Consider the following 25,137-nt stretch of genomic DNA (forward strand, 5'->3'; position numbering starts at 1 on the left):
ATCCAACTGTTAATGACTGAAAACATTAGTCATTTAAATATCTTTTTCTGCCATGTGCATCTCATACATATGCTCAATTATTCTACCCTTGTAGAATGCTATTTCTAAATGAAATATGTCCAAAATGCTATCTCAAAGTGAAATATGGAAGATATTTATGAAACTTTGGCAGTGTAAAGTCTTCTTCACTAGATGCAAGGATGTTATTGCTGATTGACAAGAAGCTAATATGTCTTTGAATATAGATAAAACAGTGTCTAATCAGAATGAAATGAAAAAAATAAAAATTACAGCAATTTACTTTTGAAGTTCAGATAAGTAAAAATAACAACTAAAAGCAGCAGAAATTTGAGACAAAAATTTATTTGTGTTGTTAAATAAATAATTATCTATATCTACCAATGGCAGCCTTTATCCAGACCCAGACAAATGAAACATAACTTAGTTTTTATTTGCTCAAATTCAGGTATTTCATATCATAAGCAGTTTCATTTTCTTTTCTTTTTTACAGCAGTTAGCATTAAGAAACACAAGGAAGCTCTGGTGTATTGCTAAGGGGTGGGTAAGCAGCAAGTTCCTTGGACTAGAAATAAACCATAGCTGACATATTGATGATTTGGTCGATAAACACTTGCTCTTGGGAAGGATCCCATCTCAAAGAAAAAGCCCATTTGCCTCTGATTTATATTCACACTGCAATAAATGAATCCTGGTACCATCCTGACTGCGGCTTATAAAGATGTTTTCATCAACACTACAAAACTAGTTTCTTTCTCTGTACTGGTGTTTGGGTTTTTTTACATTTGTACTTCTTTAGAAGTTACCTGTTCAATATACTTACAGACATTAAGTAGACATTAAAATGAGACATACTAAGATGCTTTCATTGCTAGGGTAGACATTTTTATCCGCTCTTCGCCTATGGTCTGCATGTTCATTTTTATGATATTTAGATTAATTAATTTATTTGTTTGTTTGTTTGTTTGTTTGTTTATTTATTTATTCAATTGCTTACAAGATAATAGGTATAAGTAAAAACATAGTTATGAATGCATGGATACATATAAGAAAAATAAAAAATAAAAGAAACAATAGGACAGGGATGGTAGCCATGTTGGTGCGCTTATGCACGCCCCCTACAGACCTCTTAGGAAAGGGGTGAAGTCAATAGTAGTCAATCTAAGGTTAAAGTTTTTGGGGTTTGGGGAAGAAACCACAGAGTCAGGTAGAGTATTCCAGACATTGACCACTCTGTTGCTGAAGTCGTATTTCCTGCAATCAAGTTTGGGGCGATTAACCTTGAGTTTGTATCTAGTGTTTGCTCTTGTGCTATTATGGTTGAAGCTGAAGTATTCATTGACAGGTAGGACATTGCAATGTATGATTTTATATGCTATACTTTGATTGGACCAAAGGTGGCGTAGTTCTAGGTTTTCTAGGTCTAGAATTTTGAGTCTGGTGTCATAAGGTATTCTGCAACAAGTAGAGGAGTGTACAACTCTTCTTGTGAAATATTTCTGGATTTTCTCAACTGTGTTAATATCAGATATGTAATGTGGGTTCCAGACTGATGAGCTATATTCGAGTATTGGTCTAGCAAATGTTTTGTATTATTAGGGTAATATTACCAGAGAAAAAGCTACATAAGATTAGGTTAACAACTCTTAACGCCTTTTTGGCTATGTAGTTACAGTGGGCTCTAGCACTTAGGTCATTAGAAATGAGTACACCAAGATCCTTGACAGAGTTTGGATCATCAACAAGGTCTTGACTATTCAGCCTGTATATTATTTTCTGATTTTTTTTGCCAATATGTAGGACAAAGCATTTATTTGTTGAGATTTGAAGTTGCCATTTGTTTGACCATTCTGATGCATAGTCAAGGTCTTTTTGAAGGGTAGCAGTATTGTCTGTGGTGTTGAATAGCTTTACATCGTCAGCGAAGAGAACGCAGTTGCACTTAATATGATCACAGAGGTCATTTATGTAGAGTATGAAGAGTTGGTCCAAGAACACTGCCTTGTGGGACACCACTGTTGACAAGTACAGAATTTGATAGGACGCTCCCAATTTTGACCATTTGTTGTCTGTTGACAGGAATGCTTCTATCCAGTTATGCAGATGAGAGATTGTTGTTTATAAGATCATAGTTGCCTTTTTTGAAGTTATAATTGGGGATTCCGTCATTGTGATGATTTTTGTGTGGACGTATGTTGAGACAAAAGTCAATCATGTTGTGGTCACTGTTGGAAAAGGGTTCTTTAATTCGTATTTCATAAATTGAATTCAAACTATTGCAGAAGATGAGATCGAGGCAGTTGTTAAGTCTTGTGTTGTTGGTTACTAGTTGTTCTAGTCCCAGATTTGTTACTGCATTCTAGAAAGTTGCATGTGTGGGTTCAGTTGTACATTCATTAAGGGTCCAGTTAATATGAGATAGATTGAAGTCACCAAGCGTGTGGGTAGGATGCTGCCCATGTTAGTAGTGTATTTAGCTTGTTTGCATGTTCAATGTCATAATCAGGGGCTCTGTAACATAGTCACAACCAAAATGTGATATTTAAGAACAGTTCACAGATGATGGTCTCAGGGATAGCAAGCTCCTGGGTAACTTGGATGTTTTTTAGATGTAGGGACTTTTTATTGAAGATAGCAACACTACCTCCTCTTTGATTTGATTGTGAATTTGTGGATTTTATATATTTTTTATATGTGTTGTTTTATTTAATTTCTGTACCCTGCCCAAAGTCACTTTTTGTGAGATAGCAACTATACAAATTTGATTCATAAGCAAATAAAACAAATCATTAAAGTGAGGTAGATATTACTTTTTTGGTATTTTGCCTTTTCTATCTTTATCTAGAAAGAATTGGTGGACCTGAAACGTTTCTATTAATCATTTGTCATTTGCAATTCATCCATCTAGTGAAATGTGAGGGCTTGAATCTGTTTCAGATGGTCAAACCTACTTGTAAGATTGGAGAATTCACAGCAAAGCTCTTTCTTAAGCTTTCTAGAGCTTGTGGACATTCTGTGAGAAATATATATGTCTCTCACAGCACAGATACTCTCTAGATGCGTGTAGTTTTGCATTAATGATGCTGCAAAACATTTTAGAGGAAAGTAAGAGAATAGAAAGTAAGAAGTGAAGTAAGAATAGGATGGTTTTGTGTATCTTTTATTAACACCAGTCCTTATTGCTATTTGCAAAACATGGGCAGGAGGAGGAGAGATTAAAAGCTAGATGCTTATTCTTTTATCCAATTTATCTCTTAATACTCTTCATCCACATGTGTTTTGAAATATTACAGACACCAAATCATCTTATGTAGAAAAATCAGAAGTAATTGCTTTCCATCCCAAAGATTCCTTTTTGTACAGTACAACACAAGTGCTTTGGAAGGACAATATAGCCACAGAAGTCAAATTCACAGTGACACAAAGTCTCAAATATGGTAGAGATCCAATCAAATGTAAAGAGACTTGAAAAACAATAAGACCTTCCAAAATAAATATGAAATAAGTTAATGGCTATAGACAACAAATAGCTACAGGCAACTCTATTCCTAGAACTGGGATTAATGTGGCTTTAATTTATTAGTTGAGCCCCTGTTGCATTTTTTTTGGTATAATTCATATTATTTGTTGATCTAGTTATTCAGTCTCGAATATCTGCTTTTGTGTTGAATTTTTTCTACCCAGAGACTTCTAGAAGGAGCAGCCATTTTAAATTGAGTTAATTAAATTAATTTTAATGACAATGATTGGGGGCATCACATGAGATATCTACACTTGTATACTTAGGAAAAAATAAATATTTTTTCCCTGGGGATGTTTTGTTTATGAATTTAGTTTGTCCATCATGCCAAAGATGACACATTGAATTTGAGTTTCCATTCATGGAGGAAAGTCATGCAAATCAATACTATCCAAATCAAAAGGCATTGGGTAACACCTTTACAGACCCTATTGATCTGCAAAGGTGATACCATTATTATTATTGTTATTCGCAAAAAATGACAGTGTACACAGCAAATGAGATAACTATGCTGGGTTTCTTATCACAAAGCACTAGTCGAACACTTCCCAAGCATTTAGGACTGCATGATGTTTCGGTGGATTATGCTAGCAGATCCCAGTAATGTGGCCTTCTGCAGTTGACCAATGGTGATTTTGTCAGCACTAATTATTTTTAAGTGCTTGCCTAGGTCTTTAGGCACAGCACCCAGTGTTCCGAATACCACTGGAACCACCTGCACTGGTTTATGCCAGAGGCTCTGCAGTTCAATTTTCAAGTCTTGATATAGGATTATTTTTTCAAGTTGTTTCTCATAAAAAAAAAACATGGGGTGCCGCTTTGACGTGATAGGGGGCTTAACTGCTCCAATAAAACTGAGAGCTGTGCTGGCGGTAGTGCAAACTACTAGCAGGTTCAACTATGCCAGAGAGATCTTGGCCAAGGAGCAGGACTGAGTGCATCCAATAACTCATACAAATCAATGAATCATGGTGAAACACAACCAAACGAAGCCTATACTGGCTTGGTCATCGCCCGGGTTAACAAGGGCCACGTCTGATGTTGGGGAACCTGGGCATCCACCAACAAGTGGGCTACAGGCCATGGGTCCCATAGCTTAAATTTGCAAAGTCTACCAGGTCACCAAAAGAATTCTAAGCAAGAGAAAAAGAAAGAACAAAGATGCCAGATTTTCCATTAAAGCAGAAGATGGAGACCCCCGTGAAGCTCATAGCTTTTCTTGCTAAATGATGCATAGCAAAATAATGGCTATCAAACTTAACCTCCTCTTCTCTTTTTTGAAAAGAATTACTAGTTAGTAAAATTAGGAGCCCATGCCTGAAGATGTTCTTCAGTAAAGGAGCTGTAATCATCTTAATCCAGGACAAATCCCAGAAGAATAAGGGTGGCTAGCAAGGAATACATTTGCCCTTTTCAATATTTAAATTAGTGAATGTTCACTATAAAGTCTTTCTTTTTTTACTTAAACTGGCCTGAATAAAACCACAAATTAATCTGTAATTAAGACTTGATTCTTGTCTTGCAATAGTCAGTTGTAGATTTACATTTACTACTCACTTTGATCAAATAGTTTGATCAATTAATTTGCCCTTAGGAAAAAAATAAGATGTTTTGGAAGAGAATGGAATACATGAAAGCTTCACATGAAATTTTGACATAATAGGAGGCCATGTAACCTTTTGGCTAAATGGATCTACTTAAAGACTTAAAGGGTATGAGTGCAGCGGTTTTCTTTAAGTATTTGGGAAAAGGGCAGAATTTATGGTTTCACCTATTGTATTTTATGGTCTTTTAAATTTTTCGTGAGAAGCCTAAAATCATTGGAATAGGCATGTAATTTCACCATATATGTAGGAATTCATTAAATATCTCACAAGGCACAGAAAGCATCCAGGTTTTGAAAAGCCATATGAAACCACTACTGAAATGTTAACATTTTTGTTGCAGTTTTGTTATGATGGAAAAACAGTATTCTAAACTGAAAGATATGTTCATATGTTTTCGGCAATAAGTTATGGTTTTATAAACAATAATGTGAACAAAAGCATGCTGATACATCTAAGCTAGGGAAGATCTGGCTTTCTAAGCCAGAATAAAGGCTAACTATACTTGAACAAACCAAGGTTGCAAAAAAATATGAGCTGAAATGGTGGTTTGCTCTTGGCTTAGGAATCCTAAAATATTTTGCAACAATAAATTGGATATCCAGGTTCAGATACCATGCAAAATGCAACAAATAGCCCAGAAGGCTTCTAGGCAGGATTTTTGTACACCCAAGCAATTACTATTATTCGCAAATCTATAATGTTATCTTTATTTACAGACATGTATATTGTTTTGAGAGAATCATTATCTTTAAAAGTAGTACATAAATCAATGTAATAAATTATTGAAGGGCTTACACATACTAATTGGTATTTGATATATCATCTATATCCATCAAAGTGTTGCTTTAAATGTACAGAATGGAGGGAAGGGAAGATTGCCTGGTGTTTCTACTTTTATTCTGCCACCAACATGTACATAAAAGAGTTACAGCTGGCATAACCAAAGGCCATTTCTTTTGGGACTGTCCTGCTAATTAGGAAGGAAGGAAACATTTCTATGAATGGTAAAGAGAATATGTATCATGCAGCTGAAAAATTCTATAGCTACATCTGAAAGAGTTCAATGAGTGTCTACAGAAAAGAATGTTGAATAATGCTGAATTTTTAAAACTATGGGAAATTCATTTACTAATTTTTCTTTTCTCTGCACAATTTTAAATCACATTTATTTATTGTTTGCTTGGATTCTATGCTACCCAATAACCTGGATAATTCACAAAACAATAAATGAAAGTGAATATATGTGTCCCAGGGTAATGTGCAGGATCCAATGTTGGTCGGTCACTGAGACCAGAAGTTTAGCCTTCTGAGCTTTTGGACTTGTGCTATAGCCCATCGTGTGTGTGTGTGAGTGTGTGTGTGTGTGTGTGTGTGTGTGTGTGTGTGTGTTTGTCTGTGTCTGTGTACACATAAATATATAAACTATCCAGGCACTGCCTCCTCTGAGACCAAACAGGTGATCTTAACTCTAATCTCTTTGAATGGGCCTAGTAATCTATTAAAAAAACATAGTTTATAATCTATTAACTGAGCATTAGCACACTTATAATAACAATCATCATAAGTTAAAAGAATACAGATACTATTTTTACTAAATTTTAAGCAAAATAAAACACTGACCCATATTCACAAGGAATAAGATTATTTATAACAGTAGTACAGATTATCCTTATACTAATATTTTATATTAAATATTTGGCCCATGTAATTTTTTTTAGATAAAATAGTGAGTTGACACAGTCCTTTCATCTTCAATGTGGTTTCTTTGATACTGGTAGCCCTTGACTTATGACCACAGTTGAGTCCAAAATTTCTGTTGCTAAGTGAGACATTTGTTAAGTGTCCCATTTTATGACCTTTCTTGTCACAGTTCTTAAGTGAATCACTACAGCTGTTAGTTGTTAAGCGAATTTGGCTTGCCCACTGACTTTGCTTGGTAGAAGGTCTCAAAAGGTGACCATATGACCTATATTTATGCAACTGTCACAAATATAGGTCAGTGGCCAAGCATCTGAATTTTGATTACATCACCATGGGGATGCCACAATGGTCATAAGGGTGAAAAAATGGTCATAAGTCAGTGCCATTGTAACTGCAAATGGTCACCAAATGAACTGTTTTAAGTTGAGGACTACCTGTACTGCCTTAGTGCAACAGTTGTTCACAGCCATTGCATTTTATAAACCATAATTCAGCATTATTTACCATTTAACATTATATGATGTTAATAACTGTGATTAAGTCAGCAAGCAATAGTTAAATATCATAGAATTGTCACATACAATGTGACAATTCAGTTACTAAAGTTTCTAAGTCTACCAAATAAAAGTTTTCACACTGTATTAGAAGGAAAGGCCATATCATGTTAATCTTCTAATTTAATTACTACCCAATAACCTATCTCAAGAAAATCAACTAAAAAGGAGACAAACTAGTTACACAATTCAATTGTACTAATAAAACATTTACACTCCATAATTATCACACTCCATTCATTAAGTTTAGACAGTTAATCTATAAATGATTAATCACCTAAGATTGCAATCATAATTAATAATGTTATGCCCAAATGTATTTTAAATAGAAAATATCAGAAACAAAGATTTTCTAATCCATAATTTTATAGCTCCTCATTATTCCATTCATGCCCTCTTACTGAGAATAATTGTTTGTTGCTTGTACTATGAACACATTTTTTTAAGTTGTGCATCAAATGGTGCCAAAAATTTATTATAGGACTGTTTTAGTTGAATTTAAGTTCTCTATAATTAATTTTAATAGGACTTTATTTTAACCATTAAAACCAGATTAGTTTTAAAGATTTGTTTGTAGACAAGTACCAATACATTGATCTATTTGGAAAAGATGGTGTGCATATAAATGAGAACAAACCTAAAAATTATTCTTTTTATAAAAACCTTTATTCAATCTTAATGACTAAACGAATGCATGTTAACACTTTTTACCTTTCATGATTTCACAGCCCAGTATGTGTCATTTCTATGGTAATGCAATTTAAGAATTATTATTGATTGCTGAATTGTGCTAAATAATATTTTAATCCCAGATGATACAAAGAATAGAACTCAGACTACAAAGAATTGAACTCAGGACCATTTCATCCATTAATCTGAGTCAAATTCAGAGATTCTCTAGTATTCTACTATTTGCAAATTCACAATTGATAAGAAAATTATATAACAAAAAGGTATATTCTCACTGCATTTTATATGCACTTTTAAAATTTAGATTTCTATCTTAAAATTAAAACATGAGATTGTGAATTGACTTTCAATTCATTGAATTTCTCAGGATCACAGCCCTAATCCCTAAATAGTGCGGTATAAAAACGTAGCTTATTTATTTATTTGTTTGTTAAAATATTTCCAACTCACTTTTTTTATTTATTTTGATTTGTCAATCGCTACAAGATAATAGGTATAAGTACATACATAGTTATGATGTTATGATATATATGATAGTTATGAATCTCTTGACACTGCATGTCAAGAGATTCCAGAATGGGATACAATTAATAAAACAATCCAACTAACAAGGAAATTCTACATTTCAATATAGCTATCAGAAATAAAAACTCTGAACTAATTTCAAATGAACACTACTACCTAAATAAGCTATAAGCTTATTCTGCTACCTCAAAAATGGTCAGACAGATTGTCAAATCAGTGGGAAAAAAATCTAAAAGTATGGTGCCAAATTCCAGTCTCCCAGATTCTATCCTGGTACTTTAACCACTATGCAAACTGGCTCTCATATACTAGGTAAAAATAATGATATAAAATTATTTCCATTATTGAGCTTGTCAAAATATATATATATCAACATTCTGTGTCCTCATTTTTATAGGACAAAGTCTTTTCAGAAGTACTGTACCTAATGAATTCATATCCTGGACCTATTCTTTAACATTAGGAAAGTGATTTTCATTCCAGTTTTGTAGAATTATCCTCTTTGCATAATCCAGCCTAGATAGAACCAAAGCTCTTAATAAGATTAGAAATTCTACTTTTATGAATATCTTTCAATACTGCACTGAGATTGTTAGCTATATGTTCCCAATATTGACACCAATGATTTGCCACCAATGGATTACTCCTCTTTTATTTAAATTTCCAGAGCAGTATGACAGCTTTTAACTGCAGTATGTGTTAAATAAACAAGATAAATTTATTTCTCCAAAAATAGCAAAAGAATTGCTACTTTGTAAGATTTTCCTTCCAATAGTTTACTAATAGTTCTTATTGTTAGGGGATAGTTTTGTGTATTCAAGTTGCTGATTCCATTTTTATTAGTCAATGACAGTGGTGGGATTCAACAATTTTTACTACCTGTTCTGTGGGCATGGCTTGGCTTGGCTTGGCTTGTTGGGCGTGGCTTGTTGGGAGTGGCAGGGGAAGGTTACTGCAAAATCCCCATTCCCTCCCCACTCCACTAACCTGCTTTCCAGCTCCATTCTCCTGTGCAGGGCAACAAAAGAAGACACAGCTGATCAGCTGGGACTTGGGAGGCAGAGAATAGATAGAAGCAGGGCCAGTCAGAGGTGGTATTTGCCAGTTCTCTGAACTACTCAAAATTTCCTCTACTGGCACTCCAGAACTGGTCAGAACCTGCTGAATACCACCTCTGGTCAATGATTGAAATAAAATTCCAGCTATCTATCTGTTCACTTAATGTAGAGTCTTTTCCTCCATATTTCATCAGGTTTAATTTTTAAAAAGATTGGAGGAGTCAGACTAAGAAAGTAAAGTTCAAAGATTGTGGAGCAAAATATTCCTTTCCTTTTAATTAGGCACTTCTGGAAAGGCTGTGCATAGGTTAGAAAAGATCAGAATCTGAAATATGAGGGTGAAATTTTCTTTCAAAATATTCAGAGAGAGAGTGGAGTCTGCCTGCCTGATTGTTCCTTCATTAAAAAAAAGAAAAGCCACTGGATTATATGCATTCACCACTGCAAATGAGGAGCTTTCTCATTTCTTGTACTTTCTTCCTCCTTCGTGACTGGTCCAGGTGACCACCAAAGTTACTTAATTCCCTGGCCAATATTTGATAATCTAATAAGACTACATTAACATGAATCATCAGTTGCATCAGAGAAGATGCCACCGCCACCGCCACCGCCACCGCCACCACCAGGCTACCTTAAATTAAACTATAGATAGATATTCTCCAATTATTGTTTTCTAAAAAGGTCCCTCAGTTTTTGTTTTTGTTTAGTCCCTGTAAAAAAGAGGAATAAAAGGACATGCTTATTCAAAAGGTGTAAAGAATTTCTTCAACCCAAGCAACAGGAGTAAATCCAGCATTTGTTTACCTTATTGAAAAGCCAGTAAAGCTAATATAGCATTCCCCCCAGGGGTGCAATAAGAATAAAAGAAAAAAACCCATGTGCCTTGAATGTCTTGAAGAACGATCATATATCAATCTATAAATAAAGATAAATCAAACGAATGAAATAAATACTGACAGATTCTTACCCATATCAGATTTTGCTGGCAGTAAAACACAGATTGCTCAGGGCTTTTTCAAATTCTTGTTTATGAATAAATGCATATCCATAAACTATTATTTAAAATATGTTGGACTATGATTTTAAAAAAGATTTAAAACAACTGTTTAAAAACTAGCTACCATTAATGCATGCCTAGGGAACTCTTCTATGTAGGTGGGGTGTGCGGAAAGATGCACAAGAGCACTGCAGCAAGTTTTTGCTGCATTGTTCATTTGAGAGCTCTTGCAGAGCTCCTCTTCAATTCAGCAGGAACATGGTAGCAATCCTTTACAGATTATTGGTGTAATTCAAGCGTCTTTCCAACAGCACTGATTTTCAAAGCCACTATTTGGCTTATAAACTTTAATTAGCATCAGCAGAGAAAGGAGAATTTGAAATAATGAGGCCATTTACTTCTGAAACATTTCCATATTCATAAACTTAGCATAAACTAGGACAAACTGATCTTTGAGGTCACAGTTCCAAAGCCATCCAGTAAAACTAATCTGTTCTGGGGACAGGATTTTTACCATTATTTTTTAAACTGCTGAACATTCTCTGGACTAGTCAATCAAATCAAGCATTTCTAAGAAGCTTAAGACAGTTACTTAAAATGCTTGGAGGAAAGATTTAACATTCATTACAGTCCATCATGTTTTTCAGCCCTTAATGGGAACAGAACATATTAAAAAGAACTGCATTCTATCACACTAGACAAAATCTACTATTGATGAGCCATATGGGATCAGTCACACAGATAAAGGTTAACCTTTCAACTTCCTAATACTTCCTGATCTTAGGAAAAAAGAGAAGTAGCATATTTAGAGCACTGGTTTATGCACAATTATTGATGAGAAAGTTGTATATAGAAATGTATTATGCAATGGTTTATGAATTAATTCTTCAACCATTACAAGGCAAAACTAATTAGATCACAATACAAAAATATAAAGCAACTTGGAAATCTACATCATCTTAAGAAGCACACTAAAATCGGTCATTTCTAAGTATGAATAGATTGGTCAAGTCTGGTTTCACTCAATAATTTTTTCAGCTTTACCAATATTTTATTCTGCTTCTACCTATGTTTGCACTTTTTTCCAAGTAAAAGATTTTTGCAGCAAGTCATTTTTGTAAAGTATTTTTCATCAAGATATGGATTTTTAATTTATATGAATTTTTGTGAGTGAACATTTTTAGACACTTTGGGAATGATACAAAATCATGCTGAAAAATTTATAACGTTATGAATATCAAAGGATAATCATGTTTCAGTTCAAACTAAGCTGCAAATCAAGCAAATTTCATTCCCATTCCTAATTGCCTTCCATGTATTTGCCAAAGAGCTCATGGGACCACCAGATGGCTCATAGCCCAGCCAGAACGATATAAAGACGTTTGCTAGCTCCATGCTTTATCTGTGTGTACATGCAGATGCTCCTGCTACAACTGGAGAACTGCAAAAAACTGAAAAAGGATATGGAGCAAATCTAAATTGTTTAAATGCATATTTATAATACATACTTTTATTAATAATACACAGAATTCAGCTGACACATAAAAATCAATAATTGATGCAATTGACAAAAAAAATCCATCCTTCTGTGGCCTAACCCTAACCCTAACCCTAACTCTTATTTATGATGCAATCAAGTATCATGAATTTATGTCAGAGGTAACTAGAGAATCTTCTGTTTTGTTTTTTATACACCTAAAAGCAAATCATAGTCCTTCAGCCAGAAAATTTTCAGTTCTGCATTTAATTTCTCTTTCGTTTTTAAATTATCTGTCATATATCTGAATATGCAATGAGAATCTCATACACTATATTCCATCTGTATTTTTTACATGGAGCTACCGGAATTTGGATGAAAAATGTATATTACTGGCAGATGACATTAAACAGATACAGACAACTGTAGCTACATGAGTTATTGCAGTTCAGGTGTGGTAGCCCTACTTTTGTATGTACATGTGATCTTCAACTTTCAACAGTTCATTTAGTGACTGTTCAATGTTACAGTGGCACTGCGAAAAAAAAGACTACCGTTTTTCACGCCTGCACCCATCATAGCATCCCCATGGTCATGTGATCAAAATTCAGGCACTTCGCAACTGACTCATATTTATAACTGTTGCATAGTCATATGACCTTTTGCGACCTTCTGACAATCCGTCAATGGGGAAACCAGATTCACTTAACAACCATGTTACTAATTTAACAACTGTAGGGATTCACTTAACAACTGTGGCAAGAAAGGTTGTAAAATAGGGCAAAATTTACTTAACAACTGCGTCATTTCACAACAGAAATTTTGGGCTCAATTGTGGTTGTAAGTTGTGGTCTAGCTACGTTTAAAATGCTTTAGTTTGTAGGAGGGGAAACATTTTTATATGCTTTGAAAACATAAAGCATTATTTTCTAAATGCAGTGCTTTCTGTTGATTTTTAAAATGTTTTACAAGATTAAAAACTAAAAACAAATTACCATCTGATTGCCTTTTCGTAAGTCAGTGAAGCTTATCCATAGTTGATAGTATGAGTAGTGAAAGATATAAGTCTCTGAGGCATAACTTCCTGGATTGTTTTACCACAAGTCCAAACGGAAAATAGATTTTAATAGTTCTTTAGTTTTTAGTTTACCAAAATAAAATTACAATCCCATATATACAGTATTTTTTTTAAAAAAGCCACACAATTGCTTAAAGAAAGAACTTGTAAAATAGAATTCCTCAAATACTGAGTTTAATTATTTCTTATCTGTGGATCTCTAACTAGGCATGTGTAGTTAAGGTACAAAGATATGCTAAGGTAGTTCTTTATTATAATACATCTTCAAAATAGTTTTGAATGTCCTTTATAAGTATCTGCATACAGATGATTAAACATAATTGCAAAAAGATAATTTCCGATGTAGTCCGTCCTCAATGAGACTTTCAGTGATGAAAGCCGGAAGATGTGATAGTAGTGGTTCTTCGGTATTGTAGACTTGTGATACTTTACAATCTGCCTCTGCTTTTCATTGCCATATAATTATGCTGACAACTTGTTGTGAGTGGAATTGAAAATAATTTTTCATACAATGTTTAATGTAGGGGTTTGTTGTAAAAAGAGTGAAATTCATTGCTAACTCAGTCTGAGAATTCTAAAGAAGATAAATTTGATGCCAAAATCAACATTTTACGTAAACTTTAAGCGGGACAGAAAAAGGTATATATGAAAATATCTCCACTTATTAAATGAGTATATCATTCACATCATGTATAGTGTTACATAACACATATTGAACAGAATGAGAACTATAAGAGTAAAAAAATCAAACCAGTTTTTTAAAAAATAGTGCAGCTAATTATTACAACTATTTTATTTTATTTATTTTATTATTATGGGATTGAAAAAAGTGTTAGGAAATATTAAGGAGTACTTTAAAGTGTTAGCAAATATACGCAAAACTACCTACACAATGTATTTTAATCAAAGCAGAACACCTGACCATATAGTATTATGGTAATATCTGTATTTCCTTATAAGCTCCATAGGAGTGATGAGTACTGTGCTTTTCATGTCAAAACAGCAAATGTATGAGGATTGTTTCCCTTTTAGTCATTTGTATGTATAGGAACGTCTAGAGGAAGGAAAAGGGAGGGCTATAAAAAGGAACACGATATAGGAGAGTTCCAGTCCAGATCAATAGATTTCTGGGGACGCTGTTGCCTGGTGGCTCACATTGTCAGTGCTCTGCTATCACTGAGCATCTATCAGAGGAAAGCGAAGGGATGGTAGTTCTCAAATAAGATGTCAGGTTTGTTAAATCACCTAGTGCTGTGCTGATCTTCTTAGTCCAACTGCTGAACGAATATGCAGTGTGTGTGTCTGTTGTGTTGTGTGTACGTGTAACTGATGATCCAGCAGAAGAAGAATCTGAATATAAATTCTGCTTCCAAACATTCATATTTGTTTTAAAGCATAGCCAACGATATTGGGCAATGTGACTAAATAAACTGAATTTGCATTCAGCATGTATTACTGCAGAATGTCTTTCTGGGATCATATCGTAGACACAATACTGTGCGATGTGTTTATCATTTCATGTGTGAAGAAGTCTAGCCTTCAGTGGCAACAGACAGGAAGTTTACTGAGCACTGTCTGATCATGGTCAGAAGTTCCACAGAACTGTGTTTCCAAAACTTTCCTGTCATTACCAATGTCTCTGTTTCCTCAATAGAAACACTCAGAGAAAGGCAGCAACTTCCAGCTGCTTCATTGTTCCTCCAGCAGAAGGCAGCTATACGGATTGGGCTCAAAAGCAAAGGAGATGGACAATGACCAAAGCAGAAAGAAATGTGAATTGTCTGAATGAAAAGAAGCATGCAGAGGATATCTTACCCTAGTAGCTACAAAAAAAACCTAGAAGAGGCACCAGAGAGCGTGAATGTGGGATGAAAGTCCTACATTTCTCCCTATTTCTCCTTAAAATTCCATCTTAAATATGGGAAATTGTGCATGTAGCATTGGATGCATCATCCCATCTACTTATTATATCTATTCTGCTGCTATTGTGAACATTAAAGATTTACGGGTAGTCCTTGACTTATAACTAGCCATTGAAAGACCTTTTAGAGTTACAACAGTTCCATCACAAAATGTCACACTAACTCCCTTCACTAGTCATCTGACCACATTTTAGTGACCAACTTGTATTCATAATAGGTTAGAGAATTCCACAATCAGTGGATCATGATTTGTGATATTTTGTATTGGTTTTTAGTGTTTTTTTCCCAGTTTTATATAAACTTCTGTAAAAAAAGGTTTAACAATTGAATCTGGTTATGTGGTGCCTTCACTTACAACCACAACAATTTGCAACTGTAATTACAGTCTCAATTGTGGTCATAAGTCAAGGACTACATGTAAAGCCACCATATGCTTTAGTTCCAGTACCTCTGGAACTATCTCTGGATTTTGTTTCATTTCATTAGAGATATATAGATAATATACGTACTTGCTTTTTCATTCTCTCTTATTTTTGTCTGCCGTTTATTGTATTTTTGACAATTAACCATTTTTTATTTTTGTTGATATTTAATAAATAAATAGAAAGGCAGTTTGGTATTAGGCTAGAAACCTGGAAACTATGAGTTCTAGTCTTACCTCAGGCACAAAGTCAGCTGTGTGACCTTGGGCCAGTTACTTTTTCAGCCCTAGGAGGAGGCAAAGGCAAACCCCTGCTGAAAATCCTTGTGAAGAAAACTTTCTAAAAGCCTGCATTGTGGATTTGCACATTATTAAACTATAGCTGAGGAACAAGCCAGAATAGGGTATTTTGGGAGATATGAATATAATTTCATCTATGACCATGATGGCGAACCTATGGCACGTGTTCCAGAGGTGGCATGCAGAGCCCTCTCTCTGGGCACACGAGCTGTCACCCCAGCCCAGCTCCACCGCACATGCGTGTGCATGCCTCCCACTGGCCAGCTGGTCTTCGGGACTCTGCTGCGCATGCGCAGGGGGGTGGGGTGCACACAAGGGGTTCATACATGCATGTGCAGGGGGGTTATGTGTGCATGTGTGAGGGTCACATGTGCATGCATGGGGGTGGGGCACATGCACAGGGCTTGCACATGTTGCATTTTGGGGATACGCGTGCACGCGCTTTGGGTACTTGGTGCCAAAAAGGTTAGCCATCACTGATCTATGACATAACACGCAGGCCTGAACCCTCAAAAACATCTGAGGTTGTTTTTCCATAACATTCACAGTTTTTGTATTCAGGAAATGAACAGAATTGTATCCCAGTCTATCTCCTTGAAATATCATAGCAGGAAAATGATAAGACCTGAATGCTCTTCCTGCCATGAACAAAAATGAAAATTGCTTAATCCTAAATCAAGTGTACTGGATGCATGAACTGTTTGTTTTTTAATATATTTGAATGTATGTGGGCATATAGTTACATAGACAAAATATATGTTATTGCTGGCAATTGCACTGTAAACTCATCTAGGAAAGGAAAGCTTTTGTTCAACTTACTTGGAAATAATAATAAAGTCAGATACTTCCTGAAATCAAAATATTATACAATAAAAATGCCACACTCTTTATATTTATCAGTATTCCAGTGTAATTGTCTTTCTTTCCTTTCACTAAGGTTTTCAAAAAAATAAAGCCCAAGAACCATTTGCAATGAATAGTAGCTAGAAAAATGCATTCAATAAATTGCAGTTTGGATACTTATTCCACTACAAGGCATTCTACTTCTTGCAAATGTTTTAACAGTTAAATACATTGTATATAGCTTTGGGACAATCAAAGTAGTTCATGCCTCCTAAACCACATGACTATAAGGCAGGGTCTGACATTTATTTTTAGTACCATCGAAACTTTACAAATGTGGTTCTAGCACCTTCTACAATTTGCAATTTGCAATTGGAGTTACTTTCTAAATCTTATTACAGTCAAAGTTCCATTGTATTCAGAGATTATCTTTCCACCGAAAGTAAGATGCTGAAAGTTTTGAACAGAAATTTCTTCCAAGAAGTGATCATTTTATCAGCTAGAATGAGTGAGTCTAAGAACTCATCCTCAAATTCAGACATTTGAGGTTCAATCGAACCTTAAGTAGAAGTATATATGGATCTCATAAATGTGTAGTGGATTGATTCTGATACACATGTCCTTCAAGGCATAGAACTGTCTTAGGCACTTATACTGTCTAATAACTCAACTACTATGAGCACAGTTATCACCTATACAATTGGCAAATGACAATGCCTTAATGACAGTATTTCTAGTGCTACTGTAGTGTTACTAATATTGACAAATTCTCAACTGAACATAAATAATATTAACACAAATAATATTAGCCTTGGTAGTTGTGGACAGAGATAGTCCAATACTTGAAAGAATTTGCTACCCTTAGTCTATATATATTCAGAGGTGGGATTCTACCAGTTCGCACCTATTCGCTAAAACCGGTTGTTAACATTCTAAGCAGTTCAGAGAACCGGTTGTTAGAAGAAATTACTGGCCTAACCCTGTAAGGAAGGCAGGAAGGAAACATTCTGGTGTTGCTTACAGAAACTGTCTCTCCATTAACCCTTACTACATTCTTGGCAGGACTAGACTTCCTGTCTCAGGAACTTCTCTGGAGTTTCCCCCCCACCCCCCGCCTCCTTTGCTGGTACTTTGCTTGTGTAGAGTGACCATTCAAAGTTACAATGGCACTGAAAAAAGTGACTTGTGACCATTTTTCACACTTACAACTGTTGCAGCATCCCCAGTCATGAGAGGCCAGGCGAGGAGATGCGTGCTTCGATGTGAGTGATATTGAGTTGGCCATGCCCAGCCAATAACATGATCATCAAGCCATGTTCACCAACTTAGCCATGCCCACAGAACCAGTTGTTAAAAATTTGAATCCCACCCCTGCATATATTCTCTATTCACTGATCCTGTTTGCTGGAAAGAGGATAAAATATGTAGAGACAGAAGACTAGAGATCTCAAAAGAGCTATCCTGGAAGCCATAAGTTCTAACCCAGAGGAACTTAGGCCTCTAAAATCCTTTGAATGCTCACACTTCTAAAAGGAGTTCAACACAAAAATGACACGTGGTAATTTTCCCAATATTTATGGCTTATGTGCATGCAATATGTATGGCTTATGTAAGCATAGCAAACATTGTATTTGAATATGTTTTAATTCATATTTCTTTGAATGCAATGAGGTTTAGGAAGAAAATGAGTTTAACCAAGTTTTACACAGCCACAAGACCTGGAGCTTATCATTTTATTTAAAATAGGACTGATATTAGTTACTAATAATGTAAATAAATAAGATAATATTAGAAAGCACATCTAGATTTTATTTGGAGAAACTACAGTTTAAGGGGTCCTTGGTGCTCTCTTAGCTTGCTTGTTTTCTTGCAAATATTTCATTACCCTAACTAGGTAACATCATCAGTGCTAGTTGGACTAGCACTGATGATATTACCTAGTTAGGGTAATGAAATATTTGCAAGAAGACAAGCAAGCTAAGAGAGCATCAAGGACCCTTCATTTCAACCCTGGGTTACAAATATTCTCCTTTACTACTACAGTTTAAAAAAATGGATTTTGATTTGAACTAGCTAGCAGGAAATGGGAATCACTTAATTCCTATCTCTACTTTATAGAAGAGATGCAACAAAAATTCATTTATATATTCCAAACATTTACATCGTTAGCTAAGCCAAATTTTTCTGTTTCTAAAAAAAATCATCACCCAAATTACATGTCTGCAGTTTACATCGTTGGATTTCACTTTATGTAGTTGCAGGTGCTCTCCAGGATCCTGAATATGTGAATTCTACATTTTCTTTATTTGGTCATTTATGTGGTCTTCCTTTGCTTGAGACATTTATCAAATTGGCACAAGTCTTTGTTGATAATGTGGCAAGCTATTCCTTTTTATGGATGATTAATCTCTCAACAGTAACTAATTTTGATAGTTATAGTCCTGAAGTTATGAGCACAATTGAGTCCACAATTGAGTCCTGTTGCTGAGCAAGACAGTTGTTAGATGCATCATGCCCCATTTTGTGACTTTTTTTGAGGTGGTTCTTAAGTAAAACTCTTAAATGTTTAAGTGAGTCATGCAGTTATTAAGTGAATCTGGTTTCCCCCAATTACTTTGTTAGAAGCTCCCTAAGAAAGTTGCAAATTACAATCCCAAGACCCAGGAACACTGCAACCATCATAAATACATGCCAGCTGCCAGGAACGCAAAGTTGGATCACATGACTGAACGGATGCTAAAGTGGTCATAAGTGTGAAAATTGATCATTAGTCACTTTGATCGGCGCTGTTGTAGCATTGAACGGTCATTAAACAAATGGTTGTAAGTCAAGGACTACCTGTAATAACTCATGAATCACACATATCTGAAATCAGGGGTGTCAAACCACGAGGCCACCCTGGAAACAGTGAAGGACCAGCCCCCAGTGCCTCTGCCAGCAAAAACAGCCCCTATTCATCTTTTGTAGTTAAAAAGGTCTCCTCTTTTGTTAAATAATGTCTTATTTCCTTGTTTCATAGGATGCTTCAACAACCAATCTATCTGTCCCCTATATCTGTGTGTGAGAGTGTGTGAAAGAGAGGGTCGATGCATATGAAGCTGAATGAGCAAGAGAGAGATTTCAAACTAATGGATTTACACAAACACTGCAAAAAATAATCAATATAAAAACAATAAAACGTTGTCTTTTGTTGAAATCCAGCCATTTAAGCGCTAAGACTGGGCAAGCTTTTTTTAGCCTGTAAAAATCAAAAAAAGATAAGTGCTGATGTGTTTTTCCCCCAGAGATAAAGAACATTTATGGACTTCAAGGATAACAAGAACCTGCTGCTCTCTAAGAATAGCTATAGCTGCTCTCCAACGAAGCCCTGCAATTTAGCAAGAAATAGATTGCTGAGCTTCTGACCTGTCATTTTCATGTTAGATAATTAAAAAAAGTCTCCACAGCAATTTTTGTGCAATAATTAAATATAAGTAATTCAGGTGCTGTGATTTTAATTCTTCCTGGTGTAATTTCTAAAACAGGTCATATAAAGCGGATAAATTATTATTGTACATCAAGCTTTAGTTTAATAAGACAAAGATATTGCTTACTGACAATATCATGAAAGTAACTGCACAAGTATTTTCACGATCAGGGTTAGTTATAAAAGTTCTTCAATGTTAATTTTTGAACCATTCTTATAATTTAAATTGATCGGTATGTCTTTCATATTATCCACTACAATATATGAAAATGATATATATTTATGCACATAGTTGTAGCATGTTTTTCTCCAGTCCCAAGTGAAAAATATTTAGAAAGCAAGATAAATACTTCTATAGTTTATAGGTCAAAAAAGAGATATCCAAAAATTTAAATATGTAATATTCAAATTTTTCAACAGTTAGTAGTCAGGGTTCTACTTGTATTGTGTTATTATTTAAACTCAGAATTTGTTAATGTTCTGACCTTATTATATCTTGTTTTAACTTCTGCCTGTATGTGCACATATGCACCATGCAAGTTCTCACTAATTTTTTGGGCAAGATTTCAGAAGTGGTTTTGCCATTGCCTCCTCCCTAGATCTAAGAGAGAGTGATTGGCCCATAGTTTCTCTCATGCTTTCCCAGCTTCTAACCTGATCCCTAAAACATTAGCCCAACCTTGCTGTTTCTTTGTATCTCACACTTATTTTCTTATTCTATTTTATTGTGATTTTCCTTTATTGTATTTATGTTATGCCACTTTGTTATGATACACAATTACAACAATAAACTTATTTATGTGGGGTCCTTGGTGCTCTCTCAGATTGGCTGTTTTCTTGCAGATGTTTCCTTACTCATACCATGGAGGTTACCCAGTTTGGTAATGAAACATCTGCAAGGAAACAACCAAGTTCGAAAGCACCAAAGTCCCCTCACTTCAACCCTAAGGTACAAATATTGTCTTTAATTGGTAATCTTATCTGTCCATGTACTAACCAATACTCTCATTTCTCCTTAAGTTCATCAGGAATTCCCTTCTTTTTCGTTGAATTTATCATAATAGCCCAGGAACAACTTTTTCAGATGTAGCTCTACAAATATTTAAAATATATAGTAATTTAGGTCAGTAATTTCAGAACATTAGGCTACTATATTTACAAGTCACTTAGTGCAAAGAAACGGAATTCAGAAAGTTGGTTTCCCTTTTTGTAATTCCCTAGTCCCTGCTTAGTTTTCTACCTACATTTTTGATAACTGATATTCACTGTCTTGTTGATCCAAGAAGCCCACTGTAGAAAGAAACCCACCCTATGAACTTGGTTGGATTTCCATGGAGCAAAGTTTGCTCTTTTTCTCAAACATACAGTGGCATATTCTTGCTAAGGAGGACAAGTAATACCAAGATAGTCCCTAATTAACAATATGGCAATTGACAATCTCTTTATATTTCAACTCTTAACTCTTTCAGTCTCAAAGAAGAATAGGCTATGTAGCCATTTCTGATTCCTAAGTTTTAAATTGCCATGCTAACACCTCACACCAGTCAGAAAGTTATTTTAATATTTTGGTTATTATGTTGTTTATTCAGAGTTCCAGTTTTGAGATTGTTTCCTGAAGTTGGCATCTTCAAAAAGCAAATATAAATATTGACATGGCCAAAGGGAAATGGCTGGTCCTTGGTGACTTCAAAGTGAAGAACAGTTAAGCAGATGGCACTCAATATTTGTTTATTTTGAATTAGCACAGAACAGCTTTCCCAGTCTGGTGCCTTTCAGATGTTTGAATTACTCTGCCCCTGGTGATGCCGGCAGGAATAATGAGAATTTTAATCTCATACCTCTGAAGGACTCCAAGTTGGGAAAATGAATTTAAAGAGGATGAACTCTCTCTCTCTCTTTCCTTGGAAAACACAAGCAAAGGATCTCTCACAAAATGTATCTAAAGATGGTTGGTGACTTCAAAAATACTTTTTAAAGGTTTGGTGAGGAGAAATCCAAAATTCTTTTAAAGAGGAAAAAATGCTTGCATTTGTGCACCCACAGAGACATGTATACATACACAACACACAGAGAAACAAACTTCTTTTGCTAAGTCTGCCCACCAGCTGTCTCTGAGAGAAAGCTTCTGGGTAACTGAATAATAAGGAGAAACAAAACCATTCTGGAGGGAATCGGCCACTGAGACAAAATTCTGAGTTAGTGGGAGCTGGGCAAAAGGTCAAGTGTGCGCTCTCTGCTGGTCTGAGCCAAACTCTGCTTCATCCTTGGACTAGCAGCCCGCCCAGGTAGTCACACTGCAATCTAGCGCAAACAATTGTAACGACCAGAGTGTCAGAGAGGTTGGTCTATATCCAAAGAAAAAGAGAAAGATCCAGGTATTCTTGACCAGTTTCCGGTTGAGCATTTCTTTGGAGCAAAGCGCCTGGGGTCAAGCTGGAGTGGACCGAATCCTTCTAGCCTGTAGGCAACCAAGGCAGAAGAAGCTTGCTCTCCTGGTGCTTGTCTTCAGGGTGTGGGGGAGGCGTTTCCATACGGAGACAGGAGCCTAACCAAAACCATGAGGAAGATCCCTCCACACAACCCTCCTTCACCAACCCTCCCTACCCCTTATTTCCCGGCACTCACCGATCCTGAGCACTTGCTGGGAAGCCTGAAGGACGCCCAGGCGAAGATAAAGGAGGAGAAACAAGAACCTCCTGCTGGCTTCCATGGCAGAGTCCATGGGCTCCTGGCAAAGGGCTCTCTCCGCTTCCTTCACGCTCTGGCTGGGTGCATGTTTCAACCCCTCTGCCACATTTCTTCCTCCGGTTTAGGCATTCACTGCTTGGACTCAGACTGGTTGGGGGGCCCTCATGTTTTCCTTTAATTCATTCTCTCTCTCTCCTTCTCTCTTTTCCTTCCTCCCTCCCTCCCGTGAGAGTGAGCGCGTGTATCCCTCCTTCCTTCAGCCCATCACTCCCGCTGGAGTCCCAGCCAGGGGAGAGGAACTGCAGAGGGTCTCCACGAGTCCAGGGCAGCGAGTCATTCGATGGGAAAGTTGCCTCTCGGAAGGAATGACCCGGCTTGGCTCCCGCTTTCGATCTGCCGCCCGACGACGGAACGGGGAAGCGAAGAGGCAAGGAGAGGCGAGTTCTCACGGCAAACCCGAGCAGCCGCTGCTGGAAGCCCGTCCCATGCCTTCTCCCAATCCCCGCACCCCTTTCCTCGGCTACTTTCCGCCTCGTGGACCTAGAACGGATTGGATCGCTGCTGGCTCTCCTCTCCGGCACGATTAAAGGAACCCGGTCAACTCGCAGCTGGTCAGCTGGAGAAGAATGAATGAAGCCCCTCTGGTGACGTCAGCCCGCCTGGGAGCATCACACGCCGCGCACACATATACTCATACACATACATTACATTGATCGTCCCACTCCCAGCCATTTATCACCAAGCTTCTGTTAAAGCAGAGCGTCTACTTAGGGGTTCTGCTGCTGGGACTTAGGCTGAGATTTGCCCAAAGGAACAAAACACGGGACGATTTCAGAGGCCAACACTCGGAGAAGACGTGAGCATCTTCAGGTTGAATTTCCGAGCTCCTGAGCCTGGAAAGACCGACTCCAGGAAACTGCCGTAAAATAGGATCATATGTCAATACCATTTATTGTTAGGGTACTTTTTTTGGGGGGACTAGGGACATCTCTGCATCTTCTCCCAAAAGGAGAAATCTCAATGGGAAAAGATCCCAATGGGATTTTCCATCCATCGTAGAATGAAATTTTTATATCATAATATAATTTCTTTATCAAATAATTGCAACTTTGGGCTAACTGCTGGGGGAAGAAAAGTGAATGAAATTTCTGCACATCTCAAATGTGTTTTCCAATAAAGTATAAAAGAAAGCATACTATAGGAAAGGGAATTTTAAAAAACTGCTGTATATACTAGGACAGCATCTGAATTCAATATGTGAACTGACAGCTAGTAGAAAGTACATCTAAACAATCTACTGTATTCTAAACCCATCGCTTCAAGGATATTTTGATAAATACTTACAAACCCATCGCTTCAAGGATATTTTGATAAATACTTACAAACAGGCAATTATGCTTTTCACTCAAATTGTTCACAGCTTTCAAAACCATTATTACAACAAGCAGTGATACTATTCAGTATGCCAGTCTATCCATCAATAATGAGTTTGATCAGAAGGAAACACTTGCAAGTTGTTTTGTACTCAGAATGATTTTATTTGCTTGCTTAGTTTTTATTACGTGTTTAATCCATCTGTTAACAAGAATTACCGGAGGAACCAGAAATTGAAAAAAATATCACATGTTCCCATTTGATTTGATAGGTAGAAACTGTATTGATGAAACAACAATAATATACATGTCTATATCAACACACACACACACACACACACACACACACACGTGTCATTACTATTCCAACATAAGAACATTTTAAAAAATTAGAGTGTCAAAGTAAATACATGATTGAAATACTATTATAGTTTCTTATTCGGTCATTGATCACTTTGTTTATATACTAATTCAGCTGCATACAACTCCGGCCTTTTTCTCTCCCTCTCCTGTCCTTTATCATTTTTATACAGCTTAAATATAAAGAATAATAAAAGCAAGTATCCATCTAAAGTATAGAAAACTTAAATGAATGTCATTATATTATCTTTAGGGAAACACATATGCATACCTTAAAATTTATATACACAAGAATGTGACTTGCCATTTAAAAGATATCAGTTTCAGATTTCCTCACAACTCTTGTGGACAAAGCAGAGGAACACATGCTGAGCTCAAATTATTCTTGCCAACTGCCTTTATGGTGCATCCATAGCTTCTATAATATAATCTGTGAAACTATCACTGCTAGCAGCTAGTCTCTCACCTGACGGTGAAGGTTGTGAAGCTTTTTTTTTTTATCTGTGTGCCTCAGAAGAAAGTGAGTCTCATCTACAAAG

General features: G+C 36.1%; 1 protein-coding gene across 6 annotated transcripts in view; it reads right to left on the minus strand.

Annotated features, from left to right (window-relative positions):
* GRIK1 (glutamate ionotropic receptor kainate type subunit 1) overlaps positions 1-23,806 on the minus strand; it is a 146,319-nt gene extending 122,513 nt beyond the window's left edge. For 3 of the 6 annotated variants that reach the window (XR_015744347.1, XM_087937544.1, XM_087937543.1), the window contains exon 1: positions 22,803-23,805. Coding sequence is in view for 5 of the 6 variants with exons in the window: in XM_087937544.1 (XP_087793670.1) it covers positions 22,803-22,899 (97 nt within the window). In the remaining variant the exon portion in view is untranslated. Of the gene's footprint in view, positions 1-22,802 lie in introns of all 6 variants that reach the window. The other 3 variants (XM_087937546.1, XM_087937542.1, XM_087937545.1) reach the window with 2 other exon arrangements.
* Between the last annotated feature and the right edge of the window lie 1,331 nt (positions 23,807-25,137).

The sequence above is a fragment of the Pseudonaja textilis genome, chromosome 7, assembly GCF_049901715.1.
Source record: "Pseudonaja textilis isolate UNSWEBS1 chromosome 7, rPseTex1.2, whole genome shotgun sequence".
NCBI classification, from domain to species: domain Eukaryota; kingdom Metazoa; phylum Chordata; class Lepidosauria; order Squamata; family Elapidae; genus Pseudonaja; species Pseudonaja textilis.